The sequence below is a fragment of the Epinephelus lanceolatus genome, chromosome 4, assembly GCF_041903045.1.
Source record: "Epinephelus lanceolatus isolate andai-2023 chromosome 4, ASM4190304v1, whole genome shotgun sequence".
Taxonomy (NCBI): Eukaryota; Metazoa; Chordata; class Actinopteri; order Perciformes; family Serranidae; genus Epinephelus; species Epinephelus lanceolatus.
Genome location: NC_135737.1, coordinates 29,046,789 through 29,061,084, shown reverse-complemented (window position 1 = coordinate 29,061,084; position 14,296 = coordinate 29,046,789). Strand labels below are relative to the sequence as shown.

At 43.6% G+C, this 14,296-nt stretch overlaps 1 protein-coding gene across 1 annotated transcript in view; it reads left to right on the top strand.

Moving 5' to 3' along the window:
- mettl16 (methyltransferase 16, N6-methyladenosine) overlaps nt 1-14,296 on the top strand; it is a 37,923-nt gene that overhangs the window by 6,122 nt on the left and 17,505 nt on the right. Inside the window, exons 3-6 of the mRNA XM_033630725.2 lie at nt 10,019-10,206; nt 10,956-11,096; nt 12,680-12,795; nt 12,964-13,106. Coding sequence (XP_033486616.1) covers nt 10,019-10,206; nt 10,956-11,096; nt 12,680-12,795; nt 12,964-13,106 — 588 coding nt within the window. The remainder of the gene's footprint in view (nt 1-10,018; nt 10,207-10,955; nt 11,097-12,679; nt 12,796-12,963; nt 13,107-14,296) is intronic.

Sequence of the window (14,296 nt, the reverse complement as noted above, 5' to 3'; positions counted from 1 at the left end):
TGTGAACGTGAACATATTGTTGTGGGCTGGTCCTTTGTGGATGTGAGGTGGCCACGTCAATCATCTCATGGCGGGCGAGCATGTGCATGTGTGGGCACGACTGGATGTCCGTCTGTGACAGGTGTTAATTATCACTTTGTGTTTGTCGTCTGTCTGTCTGCTGGCGAGCCACAGACAGACAGATGACAAACAATGGGCTGGTAGAGCTGGGACTGGACATCCAATGTAGAAATTTAGACAACTGGGGAGTCATGTTCATCAAAATGTGAAAAGACACAGAAGTTAAATGTAGATTACTGTCAGTGAAGCTGGCTGAGGAAACAGAAACTAAAGTGTACACTTCTTGTGCCGACCTTGTGACTCTTGTTGCATTGACAGTTGAAAGCATACAGGCTTACTTGCTTCATATCATCACATCTTACTACCAAACATCGTGATATGGAGCTGTAACATTAACTAGCTTCGTGGTGTAAGGTGAGCTAGCAGTAGATGCATCCTTCCTGTCATCCTTCTGCTAGGTGACACAGTTGTGTTGCTTGATAGAAAAAATACACGAAACTGCTCACAAAAAGGTCTGTAGTTTATCTGGAGGTACTTGGTCGTGATTTCTGGAAAGAGACACTGCTGTTGATTTTTTTTCAAATATTGAGCACAGCGTTAGTTCGGACAGGACACGATGTCAAGCTCAGCTCACATCAGCTGATCTCAAACAGCACAATCAACTGATGGAGCAGCTGATTGATGACAGAGAGTCAGCTGATAGATCACTTGATTCCTTTCTATGCAACCAATTGGCGAATCTCATTCAGGGCGCCCTATTTAAACTGCTCTGGCCTACCTACTGTTGCTGCTTCCTCTGCAAGCTGCTTTGCAACCTGCCTCCACCCCAGCTCCTCCTTTTAATGCTGTGTCTGACTTATCACTGTCATTTCTGTTTGTCATTGATGCTGCTCTGTTCTGTTCCTGGGAGGTCTTTGCTGCTGCTCTCCCTGCATTAGGCTTTCCATGTAGGCGCATGGAAGGGCAGAGAGGTTTGCTTTCTGTGCCTCAGGTTTTCCTTGTTCGCACGTGGAAGGGTAGAGAGGTGTGCTCTCTCTGCTTAATGCTTTCCACATAGGTGTGTGGAAGAGGCTTTCTGTGTAGGCCCAAGGAAATGCAGAGAGGCCCCAGAACAGAGCCATATCGCCGAATATAATTCTGCCCGACCCTACATGAACCCGCACAAATTTGAATTCCTACTGTCAAAAATATATTATATTTTATATATTATAATGTATTTTTTTAACATTAAAACATTTATTACAACTTGGCGCATCTTGGGCATATGGCTGCCCATGGCGATGCGGGGCGCAGATGATGATCCTCGCTCTTTGCTGCATGTTTCGCACATCTCTCCCACTGCAGGGGAGGCAGACAAGAAGACTGCCAACCAAGTCACCTTGCAGCCCCCCCTTCTCTTGTCTGTCCTCCCTCTTCCGCACACGCTCTGTCTCTCTCTCCTCCAGTTTTCCTCTGTATTGTTCCATGTTTGGTCACTTTCCCACCGTAAGTCGCATTCCCCCCTCTTTCTCTGTCTTTCCTTCCTGATTCAGTCCAAACTCTCCTGCTATTTACACACCAGAACTGCCAGTTTCATAAAATAAAAGTCCCACTGATAAATTGGTGAGAACCTTACTCGATTTAAGCCTGAAGGAATAATAAAAATTACAGCCCTGTTAAGCACTGCTTTTAGCACAACAAGCAGAGTGCCATGTAGATCCATTGACTTTGAGGCACCCTTAAAGGCCGATATCTCCAACACTCAACTCACACCAAAACAATCAAGACAAATAGCACTACAGGTAAGAGGGAGAATATGTATTTGTGATTTTGAGGTGAACTATCCCTTTAAACAAATTGTTTGAGCAGTACATTGCACGATGATCAGACATCGACTCAGCTGCCAGTTTGTTCTCTTTGCCTGCTGCATGAACGGATGTCCAGGATTTGCGTCTCCCTTCGTGTGTGGTACGAAGCTCTGGTTAACCGTCTGCAGAAATTTGGCTCCTCTTCCCCCGTCAGTCTCTCACTCATTCCATCAGTGGAGGGATTAGTGTGGTTTTGTATTTCCCAATGAATTCATCTACTGAGTTTTTTAAGTATTTAAGTGGTGAGTTGGGGATAAGAGTAATCTTGGGGAGACACTCACTCAATCCTCAGGGGAGATACGTATCCCTTCATTTAGGGATCGTCAGTGGGGAGGACTGATAGCAGTGGGCAGAGAGTCCAGCCCAGACAGAGGCAGCAGGAGGAGAAATATGGGGGGTGTGATTGGAATTGAAGTAAGGAAGAGATAAAATAAAAAATAGTCTGGATTGTTTCAGTTTTTGGGGGAGAAGAAGGGGGGCTCAGATCAGCATTTGGAGGGGTTTGGGATTAGGAGGCATGAATGGGTATTAAAAATGCAACAGCCTGGGTGACATTTAATTTGGTAGTCATATTTTTTATGGGCTGCAAGACGATCATCTGTGGAGGGATTCTCACTTCCGCAATTAATGAAATGTTCAATTTTCACACCAGTTTTGTGTTCAGAGGTAAATTATTAAACCCGTTCTTGGCATTAGAAGAAAAATGAATGAATAAATATGACCTCTGATGCCACATTTTAAATTGATAAATGCAAACCTGCGATGATCAGCATCACTGGAAAACCCATCAGAGACTTTATAATGCAGATACGTTTTACTATGTGATGGAAGAGAGATAAGAGAGACATTATGTTTTGTACATATGTCTCTCACAATCTGCTGTGAAGAGGCCATTGTCAGCTGTGTGATGTCTGTGCCGTGCCTTTAATATCAAGGCACAACCATCACCATACCCAAAATTATTTATCTGAATACCAGTTAAATATGAATTATAATTTGGGTTGTGTTCTGGCCACAAAGTTTCTGGTAAGCAGCTCTAATCAGCTTTCTTGAGCTGAAGTGAACAGATCCCACTAAATAAGTCAAAGTGATTGGTTAATTGGTTGTCGACTGATGAGTAAAGTTCACCCCAAAACCTGAGCAAAAGATATCTTTCGTCTGATGATATATATCGTGTGATGAGAGAAAAATGTCTATCGTTTAATATTTTGCTCTATCGTTTATGTCATTGTGACGCAAATTACACTTTTTACTGCAGTACTTTTTGTCACTTTTTATTCATTGGATTAAAATGTGCTATATCGGGATAGGTATCGTTATCGGGATATCGGGATATGAGATTTTGGTCATATCGCCCAGCCCTACCTGAGGGCAAATGCACCTTAACACCTCCGAGATTAAAGAGACACTGCCAATTTTCAACCAGCTCTGTATCACAAGTATGTGTAAAGTAGCAGTGGTAAACTTCCCTCCATTGTACCAGTGCCCAGATCTCCCTGCTCATCTAACTTTAGGGCTAGTGCTCGGACAACAGATTGTACTTCCTTATTTTCGTATGCCCGCCACCACAGACACCTAGAGTGTATAAGTGGATCAGGAGAGAGACACCCGCCCATCTCTCCCTCAAATTCAAATCAAATGGTAAAACAGGACAGTGCTTATCAAATATGAACCAAGATTCTGCCTATTTTGTGCCTAAATTTTAGTGCACTCTTCAGCTGCAATACAAGAATTTGTGAACAGGAAGTGGTCGCTACACTGTGCTGAGATCAAACGGTAAAACTAAGCAGTTCTGATCAAATATAAAACCAAGATTGTGTTACTACGTTTCTCAACTAAAATGTTTTTAGAAACATATTTCAGCTTACCGTATAATTGTAATTCACAATTGTTTGTTACGAACTAGCCATCGTAAATGGTAAATGGTTAATGGACCTGCACTTGTATAGCGCCTTTCTAGTCTCACACAACACTCAAAACGCTTTTTACACTACGGGTCACATTCACCCATTCACACACATTCATACACTGGTGCCCGAGGCTACCATACAAGGTGCCACCTGCTACTCCGTTTTCAACACACTCACACACTGATGGAATAGCCATCGGGAACACTTTGAGGTTCAGTATCTTGCTCAAGGATACTTTGACATGCAAACTGGAGGAATATAATATGACCACGCCCGATGTATACAGGCTATGTCCTTGCTGCAGCTGCTGCAGGTTCGATTCCGGCGTACGGCCCTTTGCTGCATGTAAACCATCCCTCTCTCCCCTTTCACGCTAACACTGTCCTACTAAATAAAGCCAAAAACAGCCCCCAAAAATAATATTTAAAATGGCCAAGCTCACATTACAGCTGTAGCTGTGGGGTCGTCCACTTATCGGAAGATCAGCAGTTCGATCTCTGGCTCCTCCAGTCCACATGTCGAGTATCCTTGAGGAAGATTCTGAACTCCATGTTGCTCCCAATGGCTGTTCTATTGGTGTGTGTGAGTGTGTTAAAGCTGTGTATCAGGTGGCACCTTGTATGGTAGCCTTAGGCACCAGTGTGTGAATGGGTGAATGTGACTCACAGTGTCACATTAGTGGTCGGAAGACTAGAAAGGGGCTATACAAGTGCAGTCCGTCTACCATCACCAGCAGGAGCATTTATTAGTCCAGTGCAACACAGTGCATTCTGGTAGTTGTAGGTTTTCTACCTCTTGCGCAAAGGCAAATGCCACAGGCCAGTTTTTTCTTTTTTCTCAGTTTCAAATGTATTTGTGTATCTCCACTGAATAGATGGCCAAGTTTTGTGAAAAGACCATCTTTCCAGCAGTGAAATACTTTTTAAAGTTTTTATGTGTGTTTATATGGGTTTAAGCAATTAACTCACCCCAGCTCTCCTGTGCTTGTTTTGTGTCTTATGTTTTGTGTTAAATTTAGAATAAATGTTAAAAAAAGGACAAAAAACATTTTGACAACCTGCAAACCCCAATAAATAAACATCTAGAAAATTGTTTAAGACATAATTGCTGGTTGTTATTGGGAACCCATTTTGTACAGCATCAGCACATCTGCAGAAATGCTAAAAATATAACTAAATAAGCTCAAAGATATTCAGTCAGTTTAGCTTTAAATACATGTTGAGTTTTTAAGAGATTATTTCTGCTCTCATGAGGATTAAAAAAAAAAAGCACCTGACACAAGAAAAGAAGCTGCTGCAAATCAGCACAAAATTTTTCCCAGCACACTCAGAGTGGAGTAGATGTACATTGAAGGTCACTTCTCTGTGGACAGAGAATGAAAGAGGGTGTGTGTGTGTGTCTGTGTGTGTGTGTGTGTGTGTGTGTGTGTGTGTGTGTGTGTGTGTGTGCGTGCGCGCTACATGCTGATCATGTAGCATGGAGGTTAGAGCGAGCTGTTTGTCTCAGCAGCAAACTCCCCTCCGGTCTAATGATGTCGTCCTCTCCATCCATCTGCACCTGAACCCAAAGACTTTTCCTCATCTCAGCATTTAAATCTCTTCTTCCTCTTCACCTGCAGAGTCTCACTGCACATCTTTATCTACTTCTTAAAGCCCAGTCCACCTGTTTCACCTGGAGTTGAATTCTGAACTTATTCCCACTTCCTAATCCAGCTAGTCTCATCACAACTTTTTCACCCAGGTTTGTCCCACATTGTGTCCCGTCGGCCACATTAATGTCGTAAGCACGCAGCGGTGCACCTACGTGGCAGCACAGGCGTAAATTGCGAGCACGCTCACGCTCCGTCTGGCATCAGCCATTGCTCCAGCGTGGCCGGATTTGCGTGCTCTCCTCATCTGTTCAGTAGGTGGGGTTGCCATGGAGACGTGGCATTCGCAGTGCTGCTGATGGGAGTGATCGGTCTGCATTGCACACACACACACACACACTCACACACACACACTCATCAGGGGCTAAAAATAGAGGGCAGGCCTGAGCAGCCTCCCTCTCTGAATATTGATCCTTATCTAATGATGCCTCAGAGGAAAAATGAAAGAGGGCAGAATATCTGAGAGAGGCAGGCTTTCATTTTGGAAAAGACTGAGCGTTATGCCGATGTATCACTTCTCCCTCATTAGCCCGGTTCCTCCCTTAAGCTCAGGCCATTTTTAAAGTGCAAATTTCTTCACCGGTTCGTCTTTTGAAAACGTGTCGTACACCCTCAGAGCAGGGCCAGGTGTTCGTTTTCCTCCAGGAGGTCACACTCCTTCAGCTGCTGATTAAACTGGACCATTAACCTAATATGTTCATTAGGTGAGGAGACACAGGGTAAGATTGATGTCAGGCTCTACAGGTAAATCACTTCTCATTTGTATCCGTCTCACACCTGGAGGGTCATTTGTCTGTGTTATCACTCTTGGATGAAGATGCAGAGTTCAGTGGCCAGAGGCACCTCAGCAACGAGGCAGGTTCCTCTCGTTGTGCACTCAGTCTTTGTAAGTAGTTTTAGGGCCTTTTATGGCTTCATTACCCAGCTGACAGTAGCGACATTATACGGATGACATGCAACATACAGTAGATGCCCAGCCAGGGATATTGTGGCCCACAATCAGCGCCTAAAACGAGGCCCCTTACCTGTATTTTAAGCTTCAGTTGGTGCGGATCAAAGACTGTATTTAAAGATGGATGCTCAAGCTGCTGCCATCTTGCGCTGGTAATATCATTTTTGGGCCAGAGTCTGCGCAGAGCAGCGTCATTGATCACGAACACGCCAGTTGGCACACACAGCTGTTAATCATGACATCAAACCCCCTTTTTATAGCATCAAATAACTAATTAAACCAAACTTACCAGAAAAGTGAGCACTCGGACATGCAGCATTGTGATAAGACCTGCCTAAAATGACTGAAACCATCTTTGAGGAAAAAAGGTTTTTGGCGTGTACTTAGTTCTTTTAGTTCTTTTTGGCCCATGTCCCATTCACTGTCATGTCATTCATCCTTATTATACAGTCTGTGGTTCGATTAATGTATAAAAAGATACACTGCCAAAACACATGGAGTAAGACACAAGCACAACAAACCAACTTCTGTTCACTTTATGTCTGATCGAGGAATATCCTGGTACTCATGCTTTGACCTGCAAATGTGTTTAAACCACATGAAACGTATTCTACCCCTCTGTATCTGTTAGTTTGTGGTGACTTCGTTAATAACAAATACATTTATGGATGTGCACCATGTAATTATTTATCATTTTAGCTTTAAATTGTGCTTTAGAGTTGCATAGAGTGACTTTGATCCTGCAAAGAAGGTGCAATAGCAGAAGGCTCCCACAAAATTTACAGGGTTGCACGGCAAAAGAAAAAAATAAGAATCAGCCAAGTGCATATTCCTAGCAGATTGCTTTGTAGCATGAACGCTGTATTTCCTCTGTCTGCCTTGTGATCATCTAGACCAGGCCTATTCAGTAAGCAGCCTGCAGGCCACATCTGGCCCTGAAGCAACCTCTGAGTGGCCCGGCCAGGGATGTGTACCACGACTCTGTATGAAACAGGACCTTAGTAATAATAAGCCCCGATGTTATTGTCTCTTCTATCGTTACATAAGTTTGGGTTTCATGTATCATGGTGCTGCAACCTCTCCCCTTCTATGTTAGATATGTTTGATTTGTTTCCAGTGAGATATTAGTGACTTTATATGGTGACTTTGCTGTGGTAAACATTTCAAATGTTGCTACTTTCACTTCATATTTGCCTGTCTTTAAAATTTGCCATTGCCAAAAGCTAAAAATGAGTTTTCAATAGGTTGCTTGCTCCTGAAAACGTCTGGTAATTCGAAATTTTCTGGTTTTATAATCTGACCCAATTTAATTTGTAATTGAGTAGCCCTGATCTAGACTGATGGGCGGCTGTGGCTCTTCACTAATTGGAAGATTGCCGGCTTGATTCCCAGCTTCTCCAGTCTGCATTTGGAAGTATCCTTGGGCAACATACTGTGCTCCCAATGGCTGTGCCAGAGGTGTGTTAGTGCGTGTGATTGTTTGAAGTGAGTAGCAGGTGGCACCATGTGTGGTAGCTTGGCCACGAGTGTGTGAATGTGACTTTGAGGTGCTTTGAGAGGTCCGAGGACAAGAAAGGTGCTGTACAAGTACAAGTCCAGAAAGATGAAATGGATGCTGTCATGAGAACAAAGTAAAATTCTTCCTCGTTATTATAAACTGCAGTGCAGTGTTTTGGCCTCTCGGAAATCTTCAAACTCTTGTATCTTGAGCTCAGACTTGACTTCCTGGATAGTATTTCATGTCTCAGTGGTATCTGAAGCAGCACAGCGCTGTTCCCACTTATTAAATAGGCCTAGAAGAAAGGAAAAATGGAAATGTGAATGCCCTTTTATTTGTTGTGAGGAACCACCAAAGACGAGCTGAATATTTAAGGAGCAAAACATTTCAGCTCTTCATGTGTAATTGATTTGAGAAGGAAATAAAAACAAAATCAGAGGTTGACTGCTTTGTTTCTCAGAGTTATATCTCCATCTCTACCAGCAGTACTTTTTTTTTTGCTCACACCAAACTGGTGAGGTGCCAGACGCTCACATCACTAGGATGTGTCTAATTACATCTGCCAAGGTGCGAAAGCGCTCAGCGAAGCTTTAATTATACCTATCTCGCCCACTCGTTCTGTCTGCCGCGCTCGTGCCCACTTGTTTGACAGCTGAAATCATTAAACATGTCGAGAAGAAGACGGGAGAGCCGAACGAGTGGGACTGAGAATTGGGAGGAAGAAGTGGGAGGTCTTAGCAATGTTGGAAATGTGAATTTCATTGTCATTAGCAAGGGATTGTGAATTGATGGGCTGCTTATCTCCCTATTGTCCTTCGTGTGTGTGTGTGTGAGTGTGATGTGGAGTAATGGGTTTCAGTGCTTAGAGCTGCAGCAGGCTGGAGGAGCAGAGGGTTAATGAAGTGCAGTATTAAGAGCAGTTTGGTAAATTGCTGTCAGGTCGTCTCATTGGTAAAGCAGGAGGATCAGTAAGTCACTAAATTGAAATCATCCTTAAAGGGAAATTCTGGTTTCATACAACATTTGTTTTTATTTTTGTAGCTTTGGTCACAATTTCTGTCAGTGATAACAACCCTCAGCTTAACGTTAACCAAAGTTATTTAGAGGAGAAAACGAAGGTGAACCAACAGAGTTATGAGAGACTGTTCTAAACATCAATCTGCAGGGCTGGACATTTTTTGAAACTTTTCTCATATAATGCCACCCTACTTTGAGAAATTTAAATGTGAGATTGTTTTTATTTTGTTTGTACAAACCCTTTATTTAACAAAAGAAACCAAAATTGTTGGAAGTTAAATGTTGTCTTAAACACTAGCAGCTGTACAAGAAATTACAACTAATTAAAATAGTCTAAACTTGGCAGTGTTTAAAAATTGATACAAGTTTTAATAAACCTAAATTTTCCTTTGTGTTACTGTAGTATTTAAGGCCTAGACACACCAAACGGACAACAAAGAACCAGTAGCAGTGAAGGTGGACTGTTGCGTTGCCTCACGTTGCCTTCGTCTCAGCCAAAAAGTTGCACTTGAACACACCACTACAGCCAATGGCCAGCTAGCACATGTGTTCTGCATCTGCGTGAGAGGAAGTAACACTCAGTACCAGCAGGCGAGGGTAATCTGTTTTTATCATTGAAAATAGGAATTAGCCAGTTAGCACATTAACAACACAACAAGATGTTAAAAGAACAAAGCATATTTATCGTGCACTAGCTAAGAATAAAAAAATAATTGCGAACTGTTTCTGCTAAAAATTCACTGGCTAAAAAAATATTCTTACCTTCGATAACAAATTTGTTTCGATCTCATGCCCTCCTGACTTTAGCCGTTTGTTTACTTTCCTCACTTCCATTTCTCTTCTCGTTCACTAAGCTGAATTGCCAAACTGCTAAATGAGTCATTTTACTCACCGATGGGCTCTGCCGTCTCTGTCTCTTATTTAATGGGCTTAATTGGCTGACAAAATGCCAGCAATGGTTGACTTGTGCCAGCAGTGGACACACTGCAAAAACTAGAGCAACAGATGATAGTTGGGCCGTCGGCTTGGTGTGTCAGGGTCCTTAAAAGGCATGAAATAATTCAGTCACATTTGTTTCTCCTCCAGTGTGAATTTCAAAGAGCCGGAGGCGGTGCGAGCACTGACCTGTACCCTGCTGAAGGAGGACTTTGGCTTAACCATCGAGATCCCTCTGGAGCGTCTTATACCCACCGTACCGCTCCGCCTCAACTACATCCACTGGGTGGAGGACCTCATCGACGGCCAGAAGCAACCACGCAGGGGCATCGATATCGGTACCACCACTTCTGTTTTTGTCATTTGTCTCTCATCTTTTACAGCGTGTGTAATAGGTTTTACTTTGTGGCGAGGATGCTGACGTTACTTTTCATGTAACAGAGGAAAAAATGATGTATTAGTTCACGTGTGTGTGCCCCATTTAGTCTGCGTTTGAGACCCGTGCTCTTGTTTATTCTGGACGTGGCTGCCAGCAGCTCAAAGCGGCACACGAAATGTCAGTTGGTGCTTCCAGCTGTTACACAAGCCCAGTCATTCCCAGTGTTCCCAGCACTTAACAGCCAAATCCCCATCCACATGTCACAGCGTGTTTGCTGTTCTGTCTCTCAGAGAAAAGTCTGTCTGTCTTTGCATGTGGTGATTGTGCCTGCAGATGTGTGTGTGTGTGTGTGTGTGTGTGTGTGTGTGTGTCCGTCCTCTTTAGGACCTCAGGTCACTGATTGGTGACCCTGAATCTCCCTGTAAGCAGATTGAAACAGTCTGCTCCCTGATGGATCACCACTGGGCGTTTCCTTCACTAACTGGTGCCACTTTATGTGAGCCTGGACTGAATTATGTGGCCGTGGTCGCTGTTGTCATATGTGGATGATTCAATAACAGCTGTTGGAACTGACATTTGTTGTCCCTTTACCATTTACTTTAAACAACATATTTACATATTGTCCAATGAAGGTCATAACCATTCATCATCTTAATGAACACACACATCCTCAGGCTGCCAAGAATAAATGTGTGTGTGTTTCCTCAGGCACCGGTGCGTCTTGCATCTACCCCTTACTGGGAGCCACGATGAACGGCTGGTACTTTTTGGCCACAGAGGTGGACGACATCTGTTTTGACTACGCCACGAAAAATGTGGAGCAGAACAACCTGTCTGACCTGATTAAAGGTAAATGTGGTTCACTCATCCTGAAGAACATTTTATTATTTATGACACTGGCGCAGTTAGACAGCAGTTTTTTAGTGTATCGTATATTGTTTTATCTAATGTCTCTGAGCCTACGTAACTTTGGTTGAACCATATCTACAAGTAACAATTTATGGGATAATGGTAAAGCCAAATTGTAGAGTACATTTACAACAGGCAGAGAAAAGTCATGTCTACAATATCTATCTAAAGAAAAGATGGGCATTTTAAGTTACTTCCATATACAGGTCTTTGCATTAAATTATTATAGTATACTAGCAAAAAAAAAAAAATCTGACGTAAGAATAGGAATGTAAATTGGCCAACAGCATAAAAAACAAAATACAATGTGAAATTCATTTAATGAACAACCAGGCTTCAATTAGCTGATTAAACCAAAAAATTCAAAGTTATCATAAGAAAAATAAGCAAACTTTCGGTTGCTGCCGTTACATAGGTTAGACAGAGCGCTAATGGACTGTCTCTGGAGTCAAAAACCACTGTCCCAACATCTGCCTCGTTAGCACCAGCTAATACAGCAGCAGCGGCTAACATCCAACAACACCGAGCCATTTAACAGTCCCAACAAACTCACGCCACCTCAAGAAACGACTGAACTCTGTGGTTAAACCCATTACTAACTTTTAAGTAATGTTAGGCATGCGATGCTAACAGTTTGCACTGACATTGTGTGCACAAGAGACTTTCACCAACTGTCCCCGGCACAGAGCTCACACTCTTGGAACAGTAGTCCTCTAGTGTCTCATGATGAACGGAAAGAGAGCAACAGCAGGGCAACGAAGCACTGGGCGAAGCAAGACACTTAATACACCACTACATCAAAATAAGATTTTACCAATTTTAAATAGTATAGAAACATGTAAAAGTCTTGGTCATGTGGGAGGTTGGGCAACAGTTACGCTGAATGAATACTAACGTCCAATTTGAGTAGTCATGCCCATCTCTAATATAAAGCTTGCTAACACCAGCTCCATCGGGCTGTCTGTGTTTCTCTCTAAATTCAGAGGATTTTGTGGGTCCATGAAGATGCAGGTGAGGGGGAACTCTTGAGGGTTTTTTTTTTTTTTTGCCTCAGCAGCAGTTTATAAAGTTTGAGTCACGGGGTGGATAATTGATCAGATTGATCAGATCAATGGATGAGAGGAGCAGCTGCTGCAGAGGTGTGTGAAACTTTTAGACCCAGCACAATGAACAGTTAAGTTTCACTGTAATTGCACCGTACTGCTCCGTCTGTGCCCAGAGTACACTCTGTGCTTTGAGCTCCCAAAATAAAAATTAATACAGCAGATGTTGTTGTTGTTGTTGTGATCCGCCACATATAAATGAATGTGTGGGAAAGCCTGCACAGTCTCATAGTGTGAACAAAGGCCGTAGTTTTGGCCCAAGAAGCAAAGATTTTAACTTGTTTCTGTCATGACTGGTGACTTTTTTGTGGGAGAGCCTGAGTTTGCACATTGTTTAGAGTTCTTTAACCTTGTTGATTAGCAAAAACATCCAGCTGAAACAAATCCCTGCCTCACCTCACTGTGTTTTCACTATCCTAGTTGTCAAAGTTCCTCAGAAGACTTTACTAATGGACGCCTTGAAAGAAGAGACAGAGATAGTGTACGACTTCTGCATGTGCAACCCTCCTTTTTTTGCCAACCAGCTTGAAGCAAAGGTACATGTTCCCCTGCCTTTATCATTTTAGATGTCTCACCGGTGAACAGAGGTGTTTGGCTCATTGAGAGTAAACACTGCACTTGTTCCCCGTGTTTGTTTACATGATAGTAACAAGCTTCTAATAGGATTTATCTTAAGCTCTGTCTGTCTTGTTGCGCCTCTCCAGGGGGTGAACTCCAGGAACTCACGGCGACCTCCTCCCAGTTCAGTGAACACAGGCGGAGTGACGGAGATCATGGCTGAGGGCGGGGAACTGGAGTTTGTCAAGAGGATCATTCATGACAGCCTGCAGCTCAAGAAACGCTTGCGGTGAGATAAAGAGCCAGACTGTGACCTGCAAAATCAAACCTGATTCAAAAATAATTTCTCCCTGTAGGTGCAAGCGAATCTGTTGTGAGTGTAAAACCAAATGTAAATTAATTTATTGAGCCAGAAACTCTCAAGTACTCAGGGTTACACAGCTACATATCTGAAGTGGCAGATGGATGAACAAGAGCACTGCAGTTTTGTGCTCTGTGGAGAGGCTTCAAGAGGTGTAAATGGCTGCTGAGAGCGCCAGTGAAGGGGAGACACCAAGAGGTGAAATGTGCAGATGGGTCGCTGCACATTAATGGAGCTGTCACCCACACTTGGTTTAATGATTCTGGCACAAGCTCGCCCTACACTGTATCCGGGAGCCCACAGGGAACAGCTGTGTTTGGGTGGGTGGATGGGGGTGTCTCCAGCGGCCGTCACGTTACCCTCCCCCGTTACCAGGGCTGTCACCGGGGCAGCAGAGTGAGACACAGATAGAGGGAGCTGCAGAGTGGGGCTATTAAAACAGATTAGACATGCCACACCTGCTTTGCGTCCTATAGGGGAGTACAGCGAGTGTGTATGTGCTGTATGCAGAGTGTGTTTGCATAATGCGTCACTGGAAAGATGAGCGGCCCTGAGAGGGACCCATTTTAACACCTGCCTGCTCCTGTGGTGCTCTGTGTTACAGTCGTGTCGCAAGGAAAGGAAGTGAGATAAAAATCTAGTCGAATTTAACAGGTTTGCGGCTCGGGCCAAACCAGCCAGAGCCGGCTGTCACTCCCAAATGCATGCTGGGACACCAGAGCCACCAGGTGTCCATGGAAACACTGCCAGCTTCACCGATTGGTCCTCTGAGACGCCCTCACCACCCCGCCCTGCTCCCTCTTTCTCTCCTCTTTTTTGCACTGAAGTGTAATTACTGTCAGACAGGGGTGAGATACCTTACATCCCAGAATAACACACATCCAAAACCCTAGTTAGAAATGAGGTAATACTCCTCATTTATCACGCCATTGATATGAAAATTACTATCTCTGCTAATAAGATTGTAATCATACGTGCTTCACATGTGAAGAGAGAATGTGGATGCTGATGCAGCTGCACACTCTGGGATGTTTGAAAAGCCGCCAGTGGAGGAGGAGGAGGGAAGCCAGAGAGCTGCTTCGGGTGTTCCTCCCCACTGTGTCGAAAAATGGGGAACA